Genomic DNA, 13,935 nt, shown 5'->3' with positions numbered 1-13,935 from the left:
TGCGTGACACTGACAAGTCTGAGAAAAAGGAATTTATCATGAATTCAGTTCATTGCTTCACACTCAATACTAGTCAAGCCAGTTGATCAAATGTGTGGTAAAAGGGGGACAGCAGAAAATAGATGGAGGTTCTCAGTTACAACAAGGTTAAACCAGTATCAGACTAAAAATAAACAAACACAAACATACTAGTAACACACAAAAAATGAAATAACTTCTAAAAAGCACAGACAATATAAATTAAAAAGTGAGAACTATGAACAGAACCTCTGAATAATGATAGAATCCTAATAGTAGAATGGTTCAAGTGCAGGAGTTTGCAGGTTTACCCAATTTGAACGTGTTCCAACTACTGTCCCACTTGTCATATGTAGTAACACAAATCCTACAATTCGCTGGCTTTGACTGGCATGGAATAGCTGGTTGACGTGGTGTGCTAGGATTGGCTAACGGCCCCTGTCAGCTTCATCTTCTGCTCAGCGGGAAGTGACTTCATGGCGACCTCAAATTCCTTGGAGTGACGCTGAGCGACGTCTCGGAGCAGCTTGACCAGTGTGTTCTGGGTTTCTGGAAGACAAAGACCTACGTTGTTAATACATTGTTAGAACGTTGTTATCCACATAAGACAACATTTCTACACAACAAGGTGAGGAAACCTGTCAGGATTTAAAGCTCTCGCCTGTGTCAAGATCCTTGGTTCCCAGGACGTGGCTGGAAGCAGATACTATTGGCTTAATTTGACTCAGGACCTGAGGAGACAACATAAATATTAATATACAAACAGATGGGTATGTAACAGCACAATCAGATTAGTCAACATGATGGAAGAACGCCACTGAAGATCAGCGTACCAGTGCAGGGTTCTGAGAGTAGAGCATGGCCAAGCAGCTGTACACAGTCTTATTCTCCTCCATGTCTTCCTTCAGAGGGAGGCGAGCCAGGAGGGCAGGGAACACCTATGACAGGCAGAGTTAGCTAAGTGAGCATCACTGAGTAACAATCAGTTCATCAACTCATGTGTCTGTATGTCAAAAAGCATGTGGAAAACGCGTACATTGTAAATCTAATGTACAGCATTTGGGACATTAAAGAACTGGAGACAAGGCTACAGACACAGGTCGCAGATATTCTCAAGAGGGTCCCAATCCTAACATCAGAGCCACTCAAACTTCTACACAAATCTTTGAGTCATGCACAAACCTCAAGGTAGGCAGTGGCCCGGTATTACATCCCATGAATGAACGTGCATATACAGTACCTGTTCCAGAGGGACACCCTCCATGTTGCTCATGATCATCCTGCAGAGGGCAGCACACAGGTTGTCAATCACCCTCCTGTCCTGTTCTTTGGACAGCAGGTTGGAGAAGAGGGACAGCATCATGGGGTAGTCTCTGGGAGGGACAGGAGTTGAGGAAAATACCCTGGTCTTCTGGGACAGGTCAGTAACATAGTAATAGAATCTACTGATCTGGTCAGGGCTGGTCAATGTGTCTAGCTTCTCATCAGAACAATAGCACGGTTATCAGTGATCAATCCTGAACACGCACACATACACTTCATTATTATTGAGGGATACTGTGCGACGAGGGGTCCAGCAGCCTGGGCCAGTGCTCCCAGTGCGAACACACTGTTGTTGCGAACCTCACTGTCGCTGTCTCTCACCCCAGCCACTAGGACAGGCAGCAGCTTATTGGACAGTTTGCCGGCACAGGCCCTGCCCCCAGATACGTTGACGAGGGATTGCAGGATCTCTCCGAGCGTGCCCACGGAGAATGAACGGTCGGCCACTGTGTAAGACAACTTCTACAGAGGAGGAGGAATAAATCCACTCATTCAATACATATAACTACATTTAACTACATCTCTAAATAAAAGGTTTATCCTTTCTGTGCTTATGGTGACTTTTTTTGCAAACTCAAAATAAAACTTTAATTGAGGAAATTGTAAAATTTCAACCAAAAATGAACTAGGAATTAGGTCTATTTATCTCTATATTGATGGCTTGTCAACTAGAGTAAATGACTTGTGTTAAGGGAGAAAAGGTGTGGTGATGGTTGTGTTACTCACAGCCTTGTTCATGATGAGCGGCAGCAGCTCGTTGAGATAGGGCTGGAAGGTCTCCGCTGGGACGGCAGAGGCTAGCAAGGGGATCCCCTCGCCGGCAAACTCCTGCAGCATGGCATCATACTCCGCCTAGAACGTTCACATCATACACCTGAAAGTACAGCCAATCCTGCCGGTGATGGACAGAGTGGTAAAAGAAAGAATAGGAAGTCTCACCTGCTGCTCGTCATCATCTGCCTCGTCTCCTCCTCCGTCCTGACAGACAGTCTGTAGAGAGACGGGGGGGGGGGGTCAATGGCTTATCAGAATGTTTTCCTATTTTACTGTAGACATTTTAGGCTAACGCACTATAGTCCACTGGAACATAAACAGATAAAAATACACCTTATGGAACAGTGGGGACTGTGAAGAGACACACAGACACATGCACGATTTCATACACACTCCACACACACATGGATTCTGTGTTGTAGATATGTGGTAGGACAGTAGTGGCCTGACGGAACACAATGTGTTGTGAAATCTAATGTTATTTTAATTGCATATAACTGCCTTAATTTAGCTGGACACCAGGAAGAGTAGCTGCTGCCTTGGCAGGAACTAATGGGGATCCTTAATAAACACCAGGAAGAGTAGCTGCTGCCTTGGCAGGAACTAATGGGGATCCTTAATAAACCCCAGGAAGAGTAGCTGCTGCCTTGGCAGGAACTAATGGGGATCCTTAATAAACCCCAGGAAGAGTAGCTGCTGCCTTGGCAGGAACTAATGGGGATCCATAATAAACCCCAGGAAGAGTAGCTGCTGCCTTGGCAGGAACTAATGGGGATCCTTAATAAACCCCAGGAAGAGTAGCTGCTGCCTTGGCAGGAACTAATGGGGATCCTTAATAAACCCCAGGAAGAGTAGCTGCTGTCTTGACAGGAACTAATGGGGATCCTTAATAAATACAAACACATATCCTGATTTCAGATATCCTAAATGAATTAATCTGGGAAACCCAGCTCAGGCCCAGCTTGGTTGGTCTGGGCTCACCCTCTTCTTGAGCACGTCTCGGATGGCCTGGCTGATCTCCTGCAGGCGCCCGGGGCTCTGCAGTGCCTCCCCCTGGCAGGCCTTCAGCACAGCGTTCATGGCCTCCAGCACGCCCATCACCACATGGCGCTCACGCTCACTATGGACCGCCTCCAGGAAGCTTGGCAGCACCACCCCCAGCAGCTTCTGCAGGGCTGGACGGAGGAAGAGAAGCATAACTCCATTTTTTGTTTCAGAGAGGTAGAAAGAGAGAGAGGTATAAAGAGAAAGAAAGGTATAGATAGAGAGGAATAGAGAGAGAGGTATAAATAGTAAGGTAGAGCGAGAGAGGTATAAAAAATAAAAATAAATATTGGTCACATATACGTGTTTAGCAGAGAGGTATAAAGAGAGAGGAATAGAGATATATAAGAGAAGAGAAAGAGCAAGAGAGGTATAGATAAACACACACAGTATCAGTCAAAAGTTTGGACACCTACTCAAGGGTTTTTCTTCATTTTTACTATTTTCTACATTGTACAATAATAACAAAGACATCAAAACTATGAAATAACACATGGAATCATGTAGTAAAAAAAAATAAAAAATGTGCCTTGATGACAGCTGTGCACTCTCTTGGCATTCTCTCAACCAGCTTCACCTGGAATGCTTTTCCAACAGTCTTGAAGGAGTTCCCACATATGCCGAGCGCTTTCCCTTCACTCGGTCCAACTCATCCCAAACCATCTCAATTGGGTTGAGATCAGGTGATTGTAGAGGCCAGGTCATCTGGTGCAGCACTCCATCACTCTCTTTCTTGGTCAAATAGCCCTTAACCAGCCTGGAGGTGTGTTGGTCATTGTCCTGTAGGAAAACAAATAATAGTCCCACTAAGCGCAAACCATATGGGATGGAGTATCGCTGCAGAATGCTGTGATAACCATGCTGCTTAAGTGTGCCTCGAAATTCTTAATAAATCACTGACCCCGTCACCAGCAAAGCACCCCCGCACCATCACACCTCCATGCTTCACGGTGGGAACTACACATGCGGAGATCATCCGTTCACCTATGCTGTGTCTCACAAAGACAACGTGGTTGGCACCGAAAACCTCAAATTTGGAATCAGACCAAAGGACAGATTTCCATCCGTTGCCTTTTAGTGGTGGTTTCTTTGCAGCAATTTGACCATGAAGGCCTGATTCACGCAGTCTCCTCTGAACAGTTGATGTTGAGATGTGTTACTTGAACTCTGTGAAGAATTTATTTGGGCTGCAATTTCTGAGGCTGGTAACTAACGAACGTATCCTCTGCATTAGAGGTAACTCTGGGTCTTCCTTTCCTGTGGCGGTCGTCATGAGAACCAGTTTCATCATAACGCTTGATGGTTTTTACGACTGCGCTTGAAGAAACTTTCAAAGTCCTTGAAATTTTCCGGATTGACTGACCTTCGTGTCTTAGAAGGAAAGAAATGCCACAAATGAACTTTTAACAAGGCGCAGCTGTTAATTGAAATGCATGAAGCTGGTTGAGAGAATGCCAAGAGTGTGCAAAGCTGTCATCAAGGGTGGCTACTTAGAAGAATCTAAAATATATTTTGATTTGTTTAACACTTTTTTGGTTACTACATGATTCCATATGTGTTATTTCATAGTTTTGATGTCTTCACTATTATTCTACAATGTAGAAAATAGTAAAAAATAAAGAAAAAGCCCTGAATTAGTAGGTGTGTCCAAATGTTTGACTGGTACTGTATGTGATGTGCGCTGAGAGAGAGAGTGCGAGCAAGAGAGAGATACCCTGGTGGTCGGCCTCAGTGGGATTCTCCTGCCACACTTTGTGCTGAGCTCGGCAGAACTGGCCCATGGCCACGAAGGCAGCCCTGCGCACATCCTCGTGGGGAAACTGAGGGGAGGGGGACACAGAATGCATGGTCAGAGAAACAAATGCTAACCCCCATACACACTGACCGAATGCCCTTCATGGCTCATTACACAGAAGGAGGGGGTGGATGAGGAGTGCTACAGTGCTTACATCACGCAGCTCATAGACCTGCTGAAAGCTGGACTCCAGGAAAGGCTGGAAGGCAGCACTGAAGGGGTGAACAGGAAAGAAAAGGACATCAGTAACTAATGGACTTGACGCTGTCCCAGTGCTCAAAGTGCTAACATTGTATATGAGGGGAAATACACTACATGACCAAAAGTATGTGGACACCCACTCATCGAACAGGTCAGGTACAGGCCAGCCAAGTTCTTCCACACCAATCTTGACAAACCATTTCTGTATGGACCTGGCTTTGTGCACGGGGGTATTGTCATGCTGAAACAGAAAAGGGCCTTACCCAAACTGTTGCCACAAAGTTGGAAGCAAAGAATCGTCTAGAATATCATTGTATGCTGTAGCGTTAAGATTTCCCTTCACTGGAACTAAGCGGCCTAGCCCGAACCATGAAAACAGTCTCAGACCATTATTCCTCCTCCACCAAGCTTTACAGTTGGCACTATGCATTGGGGCAGGTAGCATTCTCCTGGCATTCACCAAACCCAGAATTGTCCATCGGACTTGCCAGAACCAATTTCATGAAGCTCCCGACGAACAGTTTTTGTGCTGATGTTGCTTCTAGAGGCAGTTTGGAACTCGGTAGTGAATGTTGCAACTGACAGATGATTTTTTACACGGTGCGTTCTTCAGCACTCGGCGGTCCCGTTCTGTGAGCTTGTGTGGCCTACCACTTCACGGCTGAGCCGTTGTTGCTCCTAGACATTTTCACTTCACAATAACAGCACTTACAGTTAACATGGAAGCTCTAGCAGGGCAGAAATATGACAAACTGACTTGTTGGAAAAGTGGCATTCTATGATGGTGTCACGTTGAAAGTCACTGAGTTCTTCAGTAAGGCCATTCTACTGCCAATGTTTGTCTATGGAGATTTCATGGCTGTGTACTAGATTTTATACACCTGTTTGTGGCTGAAATAGCCAAATCCACTAAGTTGAAGGGGTGTCCACATACTTTTGTATATATAGTGTATATATAGCATAAGAATGAATATATAACCTTTTTTAAATTTTATTCAACAGAACATTTCAGTTGCTGGGAAGTGAAACGATTGTATACCAGGTTTCCCAGCACAGAGAGGAATGGAGACCAACAATGCCAGATGTCGAATTGCTCATGCACTGACTAATGAACAGTGGAACCAGAGTAGTGGCTGGCTGCTGATACCATGCAGTCCTGAATGAATATAGAGCCTTAATGGTCTGTGACAACCACCACCAAAGATGTCTATGCTCTCGAGTCTTTACCCGGTGTTGAAGGCAATCTCTCCCAGGGCGTCACAGGTGTCCTCCTTCTCATCAATGTAGGCGTTTTCTACACTGAACCTGGGGAATGAAGTGAGAGCACAGAGGTTAGGATGGGGGACGGAGAGGTCCCTCTGCCTAAGCTCAGTGCCAGGGAAAACAATGGTTACCATTGACATATTTTATGAGAGCTGCCTTGAAAGGCTGCTTTAGGGAGCCTTTGCATTGTGTATGAACATCAAACATCACAAGATCATCATCAACATCTCAGACATACCCGGCGATGTCTGGGTCCACGTTGTCAGTCCCCTCCTCATCCAAAATGGTGTCTCCCTGAGCCTCGTCGTCATCATCGTCATCCAGCAGGACAAACGTCTTGTCCTCCTCAAGGTGAGCCTGATCATGGAGAAAAGAAAGAGTTCAGAGGATAAATTCTTCCAGACATGATGGATGTGCATATCATGATACCAGGATCAACTCCATTTCAATTCAGTCCATTGAAAATGTCATTACGTATCTATGTGGACTTTTCATTCATGCATTTCATGTCACGTCCTGAATTGGCTGAGTTGAAATGGAATACACCGCCACGTCCTGAGTGGTGTGAATAGGAAGGGTTTGGAGCCATAAAGCCCATTGACTGACCGTGACTCCCTCTGTGGACTTGAGAGACAGAAGCATGATGGTGGTGATGGCAGTGAGGTGTGGGTTCAGACAGTCTGGACTCACTGTGGACACAGCCGAAAACAGGCTGTACCTGCACACACCGAGAGAAAGGCAGAGAGTTGGGCGATATACAAACTAATCTACAAGTCAGAAAACAGCCATGCACTCTGAAAGCCCACCCCAAAAAAGGTTGGCAGGACTTCTACTAGAGAGTAGCAGTATCTGGCACACAAACACCCGTTAACTACGTACGTGCAGCGGCGCAGGTCTGGGTCATCGATAGCGTTGGTGAGATTGAGTCCCAGCTGAACACACTCTGCAGCCAGGGGGCTGAACACCTCCTTACCTATGGTGCGGGCCAGCACTGACAGAGTATCTGAAAGGACAATGTATACCCATCAATCCCCATTCACAGGTGACTCATAGTTCATTCATCTTGTTTACACAAGACGGGTTCCGGTAGCTCAGTTAGTTGGAGCATAGTGCTATGAAATATAAGAGTTTAAAGTTAGAAACCTACCGGGGCCACATATAGTAGACTGTCAAGTCTAAGCTGTCAGTCATATTGACTAAAAGTGTCTGCTGAACGACCACATCAAACTGACTAAGCCTTAGAGATAGTTAACCTACCCAGAGCCTGTGTCTGCAGAGACCTCATCTCATCCCTGGTGTCAGTGAGGAAGCCCTTCAGACTCTCAATGACAGGCAGGAAGTAAGGAACTAGCTTCTCTTTGGCTGCATTGGCTGAAAGGAAGAGAGGAGTTAACACAGTTAGAGATGTACACACCACTTGCATCTCAACAGTCTCAAGTGGCTTCCTACTACTACTGTCCTCTCCATCTGCACTGATCTGAAAACAGTTTTTAAAACAACTGGGACTATCTTTTAGCTTTCAGACCAGTGTGGATGAAGGAAGACACAAGCGCTACATTATTGAGATGTAACATGCTCTATTGAAAGGCATTTTGCTGGGTGCTACCTATAGCTCCTATAGCACTGACAGCCAGCTCTTTGAGCTTCAGGTTCTCTGCGTTGCTGAGGGCAGACAACATGGTCTCCATCAGGGTGGGCAGGTAGGGCTCAATCTCTGAACCTGATAGGGGATGGAACACTGTTAGTGAAAATATCAGCACAGAACAGAGATGATGACAAATTCAACCTCATCTTATTTGTACATTGAAAGTAGTCTGGGGACGAGACTAAAAAACAAGAGAGTCATCGACTGAATATTTGTTTACCTAGCTACAGTTTAGCATTTTATTATCCGAGTATAGAACAGAACAGAATCAAATAATAGCAAGAGAGATGGTTATGGATCAGGATAAGGTGAATGGGAGGATCCTCACCCAGGTTTTCCAGGAAGTTCTCCAGGGCGTAGAAGGCCTTGGTGACGTGTCCGATCTTGGCCTGGTTCAGAGCAGACATGTAGCCCAGCAACAGTGGCATCAGCTCAGCACAGTACTTACTGACCTCGGGCTGCAGGTGCTCAGAAAACTGTCCCAGGGCAAAGAGGCCGGCGCTGCGGACCACTTGGTTACTGTCTGACAGACTCTGGCACACCGTCTGCAACATGGACGACAGCATCCTGACAGACAGAGTGGGATTAGCAGGAAAAATACAATCTCTCCATTTGAATAAGAGGAAAAATAAAAACCATGACTGTGGTTTATATCTACATTTAAAAAAAAAAAAAGTTGTACCTTTATTTAACTAGGCAAGTCAGTTAAGAACAAATTCTTATTTACAATGACGGCCTGGGAACAGTGGGTTAACTGCCTGTTCAGGGGCAGAATGAAAGATTTGGTACCTTGTCAGCTCGGGGATTTGAACTTGCAACCTTCCGGTTACTAGTCCAACACTCTAACCACTAGGCTACCCTGCCACACATTGCCAAATGTAAACCTTTAAAAAAAACTCTTTTTTTTTGACACGGAGCCACTAAATAGACATCAGAAACAGCATTGCTCAGGGGACTCACTTGGTCCTTATGTGGTCGGCACAGCCCTCGGCCAGCACTGCCAGACACATCAGGCCAGCTTTCCTCTCATAGGGGTTATCACTGGCCAGACATGCTTGAGTCAGCGGCATCTGATGGACACACCATGGGTCAGACATACATACTTACTAAAACCATATGACCTTCTATGCATGGAAATTGGTGTACCTCTCAGTACAAGACCGCAAATTAGTTTTAAAAAATACTGATGCTACAATCCTACCGCTATGTCACAGAGATGATAATAATATGAATTGAAATGACTGATTGGCAGGCAAATGATGTATGAAGCAAGTGAGTGTGTTCACTAACCAGTTGGTGGAATAGTTTCTCAGGGGGCATGTGAAGAGCCATGGTGTCAATAACCTGCAAACAAAAATACATTTTATTTCAAACACGCTCTCCGAAAAAACATCACCTGTTTTCTGTGCATGATATATTTTCTGTGCATTATATACACAGTTCAACAACAGAGAAGGGAAGTTTACCTGAGCAGCAAAGTGTTTGGGACTCTCGTTGTCAGTGTCGTCCTCATTGCTGTTCTCCTCGTCCTCAGGGTCCTCCTCCCCAGGTGGTGGCGCTGCACTAAGCACGGGGAACACCGTCTGCAGGATGGGATTGAGCAGCTTCTGCTTTAACACTGTCTGAAGGGGAGAGAGAGAACAACCCAGCATACATCACTTGACAAGCTCCACATATTTTAACTGACAAAAGGAGAAAGGCTCATCTCTATGGTTTAGTGGCTTCCTCTCCTTCTCTGAAAACACAGGCTAGGGAATTTGCATTCACCTGTCCATTTATTTAGTGAGATGGGGAAAGGAGACAAGGGATGACGCCACTTGAGAGCGACTATTGACATATACCTCAGTTTAAGGACAAGAGGGCTCACTGGAGGGTGAATCTAGGCCAGGGCATCCATTTTATAACTGGTGACTTTACCTTGCTCTTGAGACGAATGAGAAAAGCAATGCAGGACAGAGCCTTCACACGCAGGGAGTCAGTCAGTGTAGTGTCTGCACTGACCTGAGACACACATACACACATTTCATTGTCAATAAGACAAACCATCACTTTTCCTACAATGGCATGTAAGCAAAAAGTCATTAGAAATATTTTTTAGAAGCTCCTTGTTCTCACCTCCAAGCAGAAGTGGACAATTTCAGTGATGTGTGGGACCATGATGGACACCTCACTCTCCATCAGCTCATCGAACACCTCCATGGCCTCACTGGCCTGATCCTGGTCAACACATAGAAACAGTCTAATAACACCTCACTGGCCTGATCCTGGTCAACACATAGAAACAGTCTAATAACACCTCACTGGCCTGATCCTGGTCAACACATAGAAACAGTCTAATAACACCACCATGGCCTCACTGGCCTGATCAACACATACAATAACTCAATCAAGGGACAATAGTGTTTTTCAACAGTCATCCCTGAAGACTGGTGCAGTCACCAGTGGTGCTAGTGGGGGCTGACATAATGAACTATTCCCTACCTGGTCTGCCTTGATGAGGTGTCTGAGAGCAATGATCAGTGTTGGGATGAGGGAGCGCATTAGGTTCTGAAAGACAAGACATTTCATTTCAACACAGCAACGAAGGAAACTGGTAGACTAAAACCTCTGTTCACTCCAAAAGGACATCAAATAGATAAGATTGTGGCCTCACCATCTCTTCTGTGCCAGTGTAGGCAGTCATAGCGGTGAGGGTGAGGATGCTGTAGTACATGGCTGTGGGGTTGTCCAGGTCTTGCAGCACGGTGCCAAACAGCTGCAGCAGTTGGCGATAGTGGGGCTTGAAGGGCTCCGGATTGGACTCCACCACTTTGCTGAGCAAGAGTAGACCCACCTGAGGGAGACATTTTGATCAATGCATATTCTGACCAATCAGTGAGCAACCATCAAAAGCGCCGGTCAAATCCACGTAAAGCCCAACCTCTCGATGTTCACGTTGTCAGGACAAGCCAACTGAAGCCTACCTTTTATATACAAAGATGTTGCAGTTTTTTTGTTCTATCTAAAGTAGCTGATACCTGTCTGTCCATTGGGTTGTTGCTCTTGGTGGACTGGTTGAGGAGTGTGAATAGAGCAGGCCAGCGGTCTGGCGTCTCGTGTTTGACCATCACTGCGCTGAGCTGCGAGAGGGAGTGGCGTACTGTGTGTCTGGAAACAGAGACAGGGGTTATTGTCAAGTTCAAATGTAACAAGTTTCATCGGTGTGTATGGATGAGTTAGTGGTTACGGTCCGATATAGGTTATAGCTATCTGTTTGATAATCCATTGATATTCTAATAAATCGCGTTTTCCACCTCAAAATAAAATATGTGACTGTGTGTTTTTATGTAAAGGATAAAATATGCTTACTCTGTCTCCTGCTGGAAGGCTTGCAGGACCACTGCTTTCAAACTATGAAGCAAAAAAAAAACATATCAAATACAATAGAAATGTTTAAAAAAATAATGCTCAGTGGGAATTCATTCAACAGTCCAAATACAGAGGACTTGAAAATGACTGATTGGGGGGGGGGGGGGGGGGGGAATTGGACAACAAAGGGCAGCCAACCTCTCTCTGTGATCAGGGCCAATCTTCTTCCAATGCTTCTTCACTCTCATCCGCAACATTACTGCAGCTGACTGGCGGATCTGATGAGAGGGGGGAGCAACAATTAATTCACTGATGAGAGTCAGCGATAAGCCGCACAGAGATAACAACTCATGCAAGGCCCTGGGTTCAACACATCTGGTATCTTCACACAGATGATAGGTGTTAGTGTAACCCATGTGTCACCTACATACCTGTGAGTTCTGGGACCCGGTCATGACAGCACACAACGCTGGGATGATGGCTGGGTCTTTAAAAGCCAGCTTCAGCTGGGCGGTGGCCTGTAGGAGGATTTTTTTTTGGATATGGTTGAATACTGACTGAAATATAGTAAGCTAGCCAGCCAGCTAAAACGTTAGTGAACTGTCAAGTTTATAAAGTGAGACAGACCATGTAGGAAAATAATTGTGTGTTAGCCACACTCGTTCGTGACATAATTTGGCTTGCTAATAGTTGTCCATTTTTATAACTAAACGTTAACAGTTTGATAGCCCGTTGGTGCTTGTTATCAAAGCATGCCAGGGTAAGTGTCAACCACAATTTCATAGGCTAAATCAGGAGAGTCTTTACCTGCTGAATAATCGCATTGTCAGGCTGCGTGAGCTGTAAGAGAATCTGCTCTAGTTCCCCAGACATCTTGGCTCTTCCAAAATCTCAGTGTTTCTGAGATGTTATTATTCAAAATGATGCGCAAACTGTCACGCTAAAACATGACCCTTTGACAGGCATAAACTGGGAGAACGGTCTGAATGGTCAAAGTATAGCCAGTTTGCTAACTCGACTAATATGTCAACAAATTATCTGTAGCTAGTTAACAACTCTGCTAGCTATTAGCGTATCAAAACATATCTATGGATACATTTTCTCCTCCGCCGATTTATAGGAACCCCAAAATAGGCGACGGTTGGGTTTCGAATCCCAGTCTGGTTCGTTCTATCACAATGCCACGCGGCACAGAACCAACTCAGGGAGTGTTCCACGTGAACAGGCTCGTTAAAGGGCCACATTCTGGAACGCCGTTTTGGGTAAAAAAAAATAAAAAAAGATACAAGTCAAATAACACTATTTGACGTGTCAAATAAGCTTGTTGACCACCCAGGACTTGAATATGACTGCACGTCACATAATTTAACGAATTCATACATTTAAAAAAAAATTTTTAATAGTTATTACACATTGATTACACTATCACTCGTATTTAATATGTCACAACGATTCATCGATACGTATGCTAAAGTTGAATCGAGCACCTACAGTGCTGGTCATAAAAAGAGCTAGCTAGCTCATGGATGCAAACAATGTTCATCCCCAAAAGCATAGCAAAAACGACAATCTGTTTCAGTAGCTATATAGTTAGCTAGCTAACTATATAGCTAGGGGTCATCTAAAATAACCCTAATTTATAAGACAGTTCTTATTTGATTAGACCCATCTATGTGAAGCTAGCCACAATAAGGATTAACCACAATAGTGGACTTTGCAGTTAGCCTTCAAAATAAAATTATGTCATTGGCAAATAAAATACAAATAGTAGAATTATGCCATAATTGAATAGATCATGCTAAACGAGGTTGGAGTATTATATAAAATCAACAAAAAACTATTTGACAAAAATCTTTTGAAATCACACTGGATTTATTACACGTTAGAATTGCATTGGGGCCATACTTATTTCACTGCACAGCCTTACCTATGGATTGTATATCAATGACATGGGGTATCAGTCTACTCAGTGACACCTAGAGAACATTACTGTCGTAGCTCTTATTGTGGGACTCTGGAAAAAACTGTGAATTGAGAAACATTTAATGTCAACCTATGTGTATTAAACACTATTCCAGGGTAAAAACAATACTGTGACGATGTTTTGGAGTCTGATAACTCTGGAGAGGACATTGGGAAAATATTTATTGGGTATTGAGTAGACTGATACCCCATTTTATTGATCCTCAACCCTTAGGTAAAGCTGTACAGTGCAATATGAATGTCAATACACACAATAGGCTGACTGGGGAAGTGATTTCACAGTCACAGTCCTGCAATAAGAGCTACAACACTAATATTTGCGTAAACTCTTCACAGTTGTGTTCTGTGGGTGTCACCAAGTAGGCTGATACCCCATTTCATTGCTTCACATTCCAACCTTGTTTAACCTTATCTAGTCTAAATATGGCATGATTCCACCAATGGTTATCTTCTGCATCACTTTCAAATTGGTGCTTTTATTTTGAAGGCAAACCGCAAATTCCACCATTGTGCCTAATCCTTATTGTGGCTAGCTTCACAA

The 13,935-nt window shown here is 44.5% G+C and overlaps 1 protein-coding gene and 1 non-coding gene across 2 annotated transcripts; both read right to left on the bottom strand.

Moving 5' to 3' along the window:
- Nucleotides 1-10: 10 nt before the first annotated feature.
- Nucleotides 11-12,675, bottom strand: LOC110535237 (importin-4). The gene is made up of 29 exons (XM_036934809.2): nucleotides 12,219-12,675; nucleotides 11,843-11,929; nucleotides 11,610-11,689; nucleotides 11,412-11,453; nucleotides 11,081-11,210; nucleotides 10,717-10,896; nucleotides 10,545-10,610; nucleotides 10,179-10,280; nucleotides 9,981-10,064; nucleotides 9,530-9,685; nucleotides 9,354-9,407; nucleotides 9,024-9,133; nucleotides 8,392-8,630; nucleotides 8,025-8,138; nucleotides 7,676-7,789; nucleotides 7,298-7,421; nucleotides 7,025-7,136; nucleotides 6,657-6,775; nucleotides 6,383-6,460; nucleotides 5,109-5,166; nucleotides 4,874-4,979; nucleotides 3,097-3,290; nucleotides 2,281-2,331; nucleotides 2,068-2,193; nucleotides 1,577-1,803; nucleotides 1,259-1,391; nucleotides 852-956; nucleotides 680-749; nucleotides 11-567 (listed from the first exon to the last, which is right to left on the bottom strand). The coding sequence occupies exons 1-29, from the start codon at nucleotides 12,282-12,284 to the stop codon at nucleotides 437-439; spliced, it is 3,258 nt and encodes a 1,085-aa protein (XP_036790704.2). The 5' UTR covers nucleotides 12,285-12,675; the 3' UTR covers nucleotides 11-436.
- Nucleotides 6,176-6,313, bottom strand: LOC118937475 (small nucleolar RNA SNORA8). Its single transcript, XR_005034814.1, has one exon. It is a non-coding gene; the product is annotated as a small nucleolar RNA SNORA8 (small nucleolar RNA).
- Nucleotides 12,676-13,935: the final 1,260 nt, after the last annotated feature.

Source organism: Oncorhynchus mykiss, chromosome 11 (genome assembly GCF_057628025.1).
Source record: "Oncorhynchus mykiss isolate SJ-2025 chromosome 11, ASM5762802v1, whole genome shotgun sequence".
Classification (NCBI taxonomy): Eukaryota; Metazoa; Chordata; class Actinopteri; order Salmoniformes; family Salmonidae; genus Oncorhynchus; species Oncorhynchus mykiss.
Note: the sequence above shows the minus strand (reverse complement) of the source record. Positions and strands in the feature narration are given on the sequence as shown.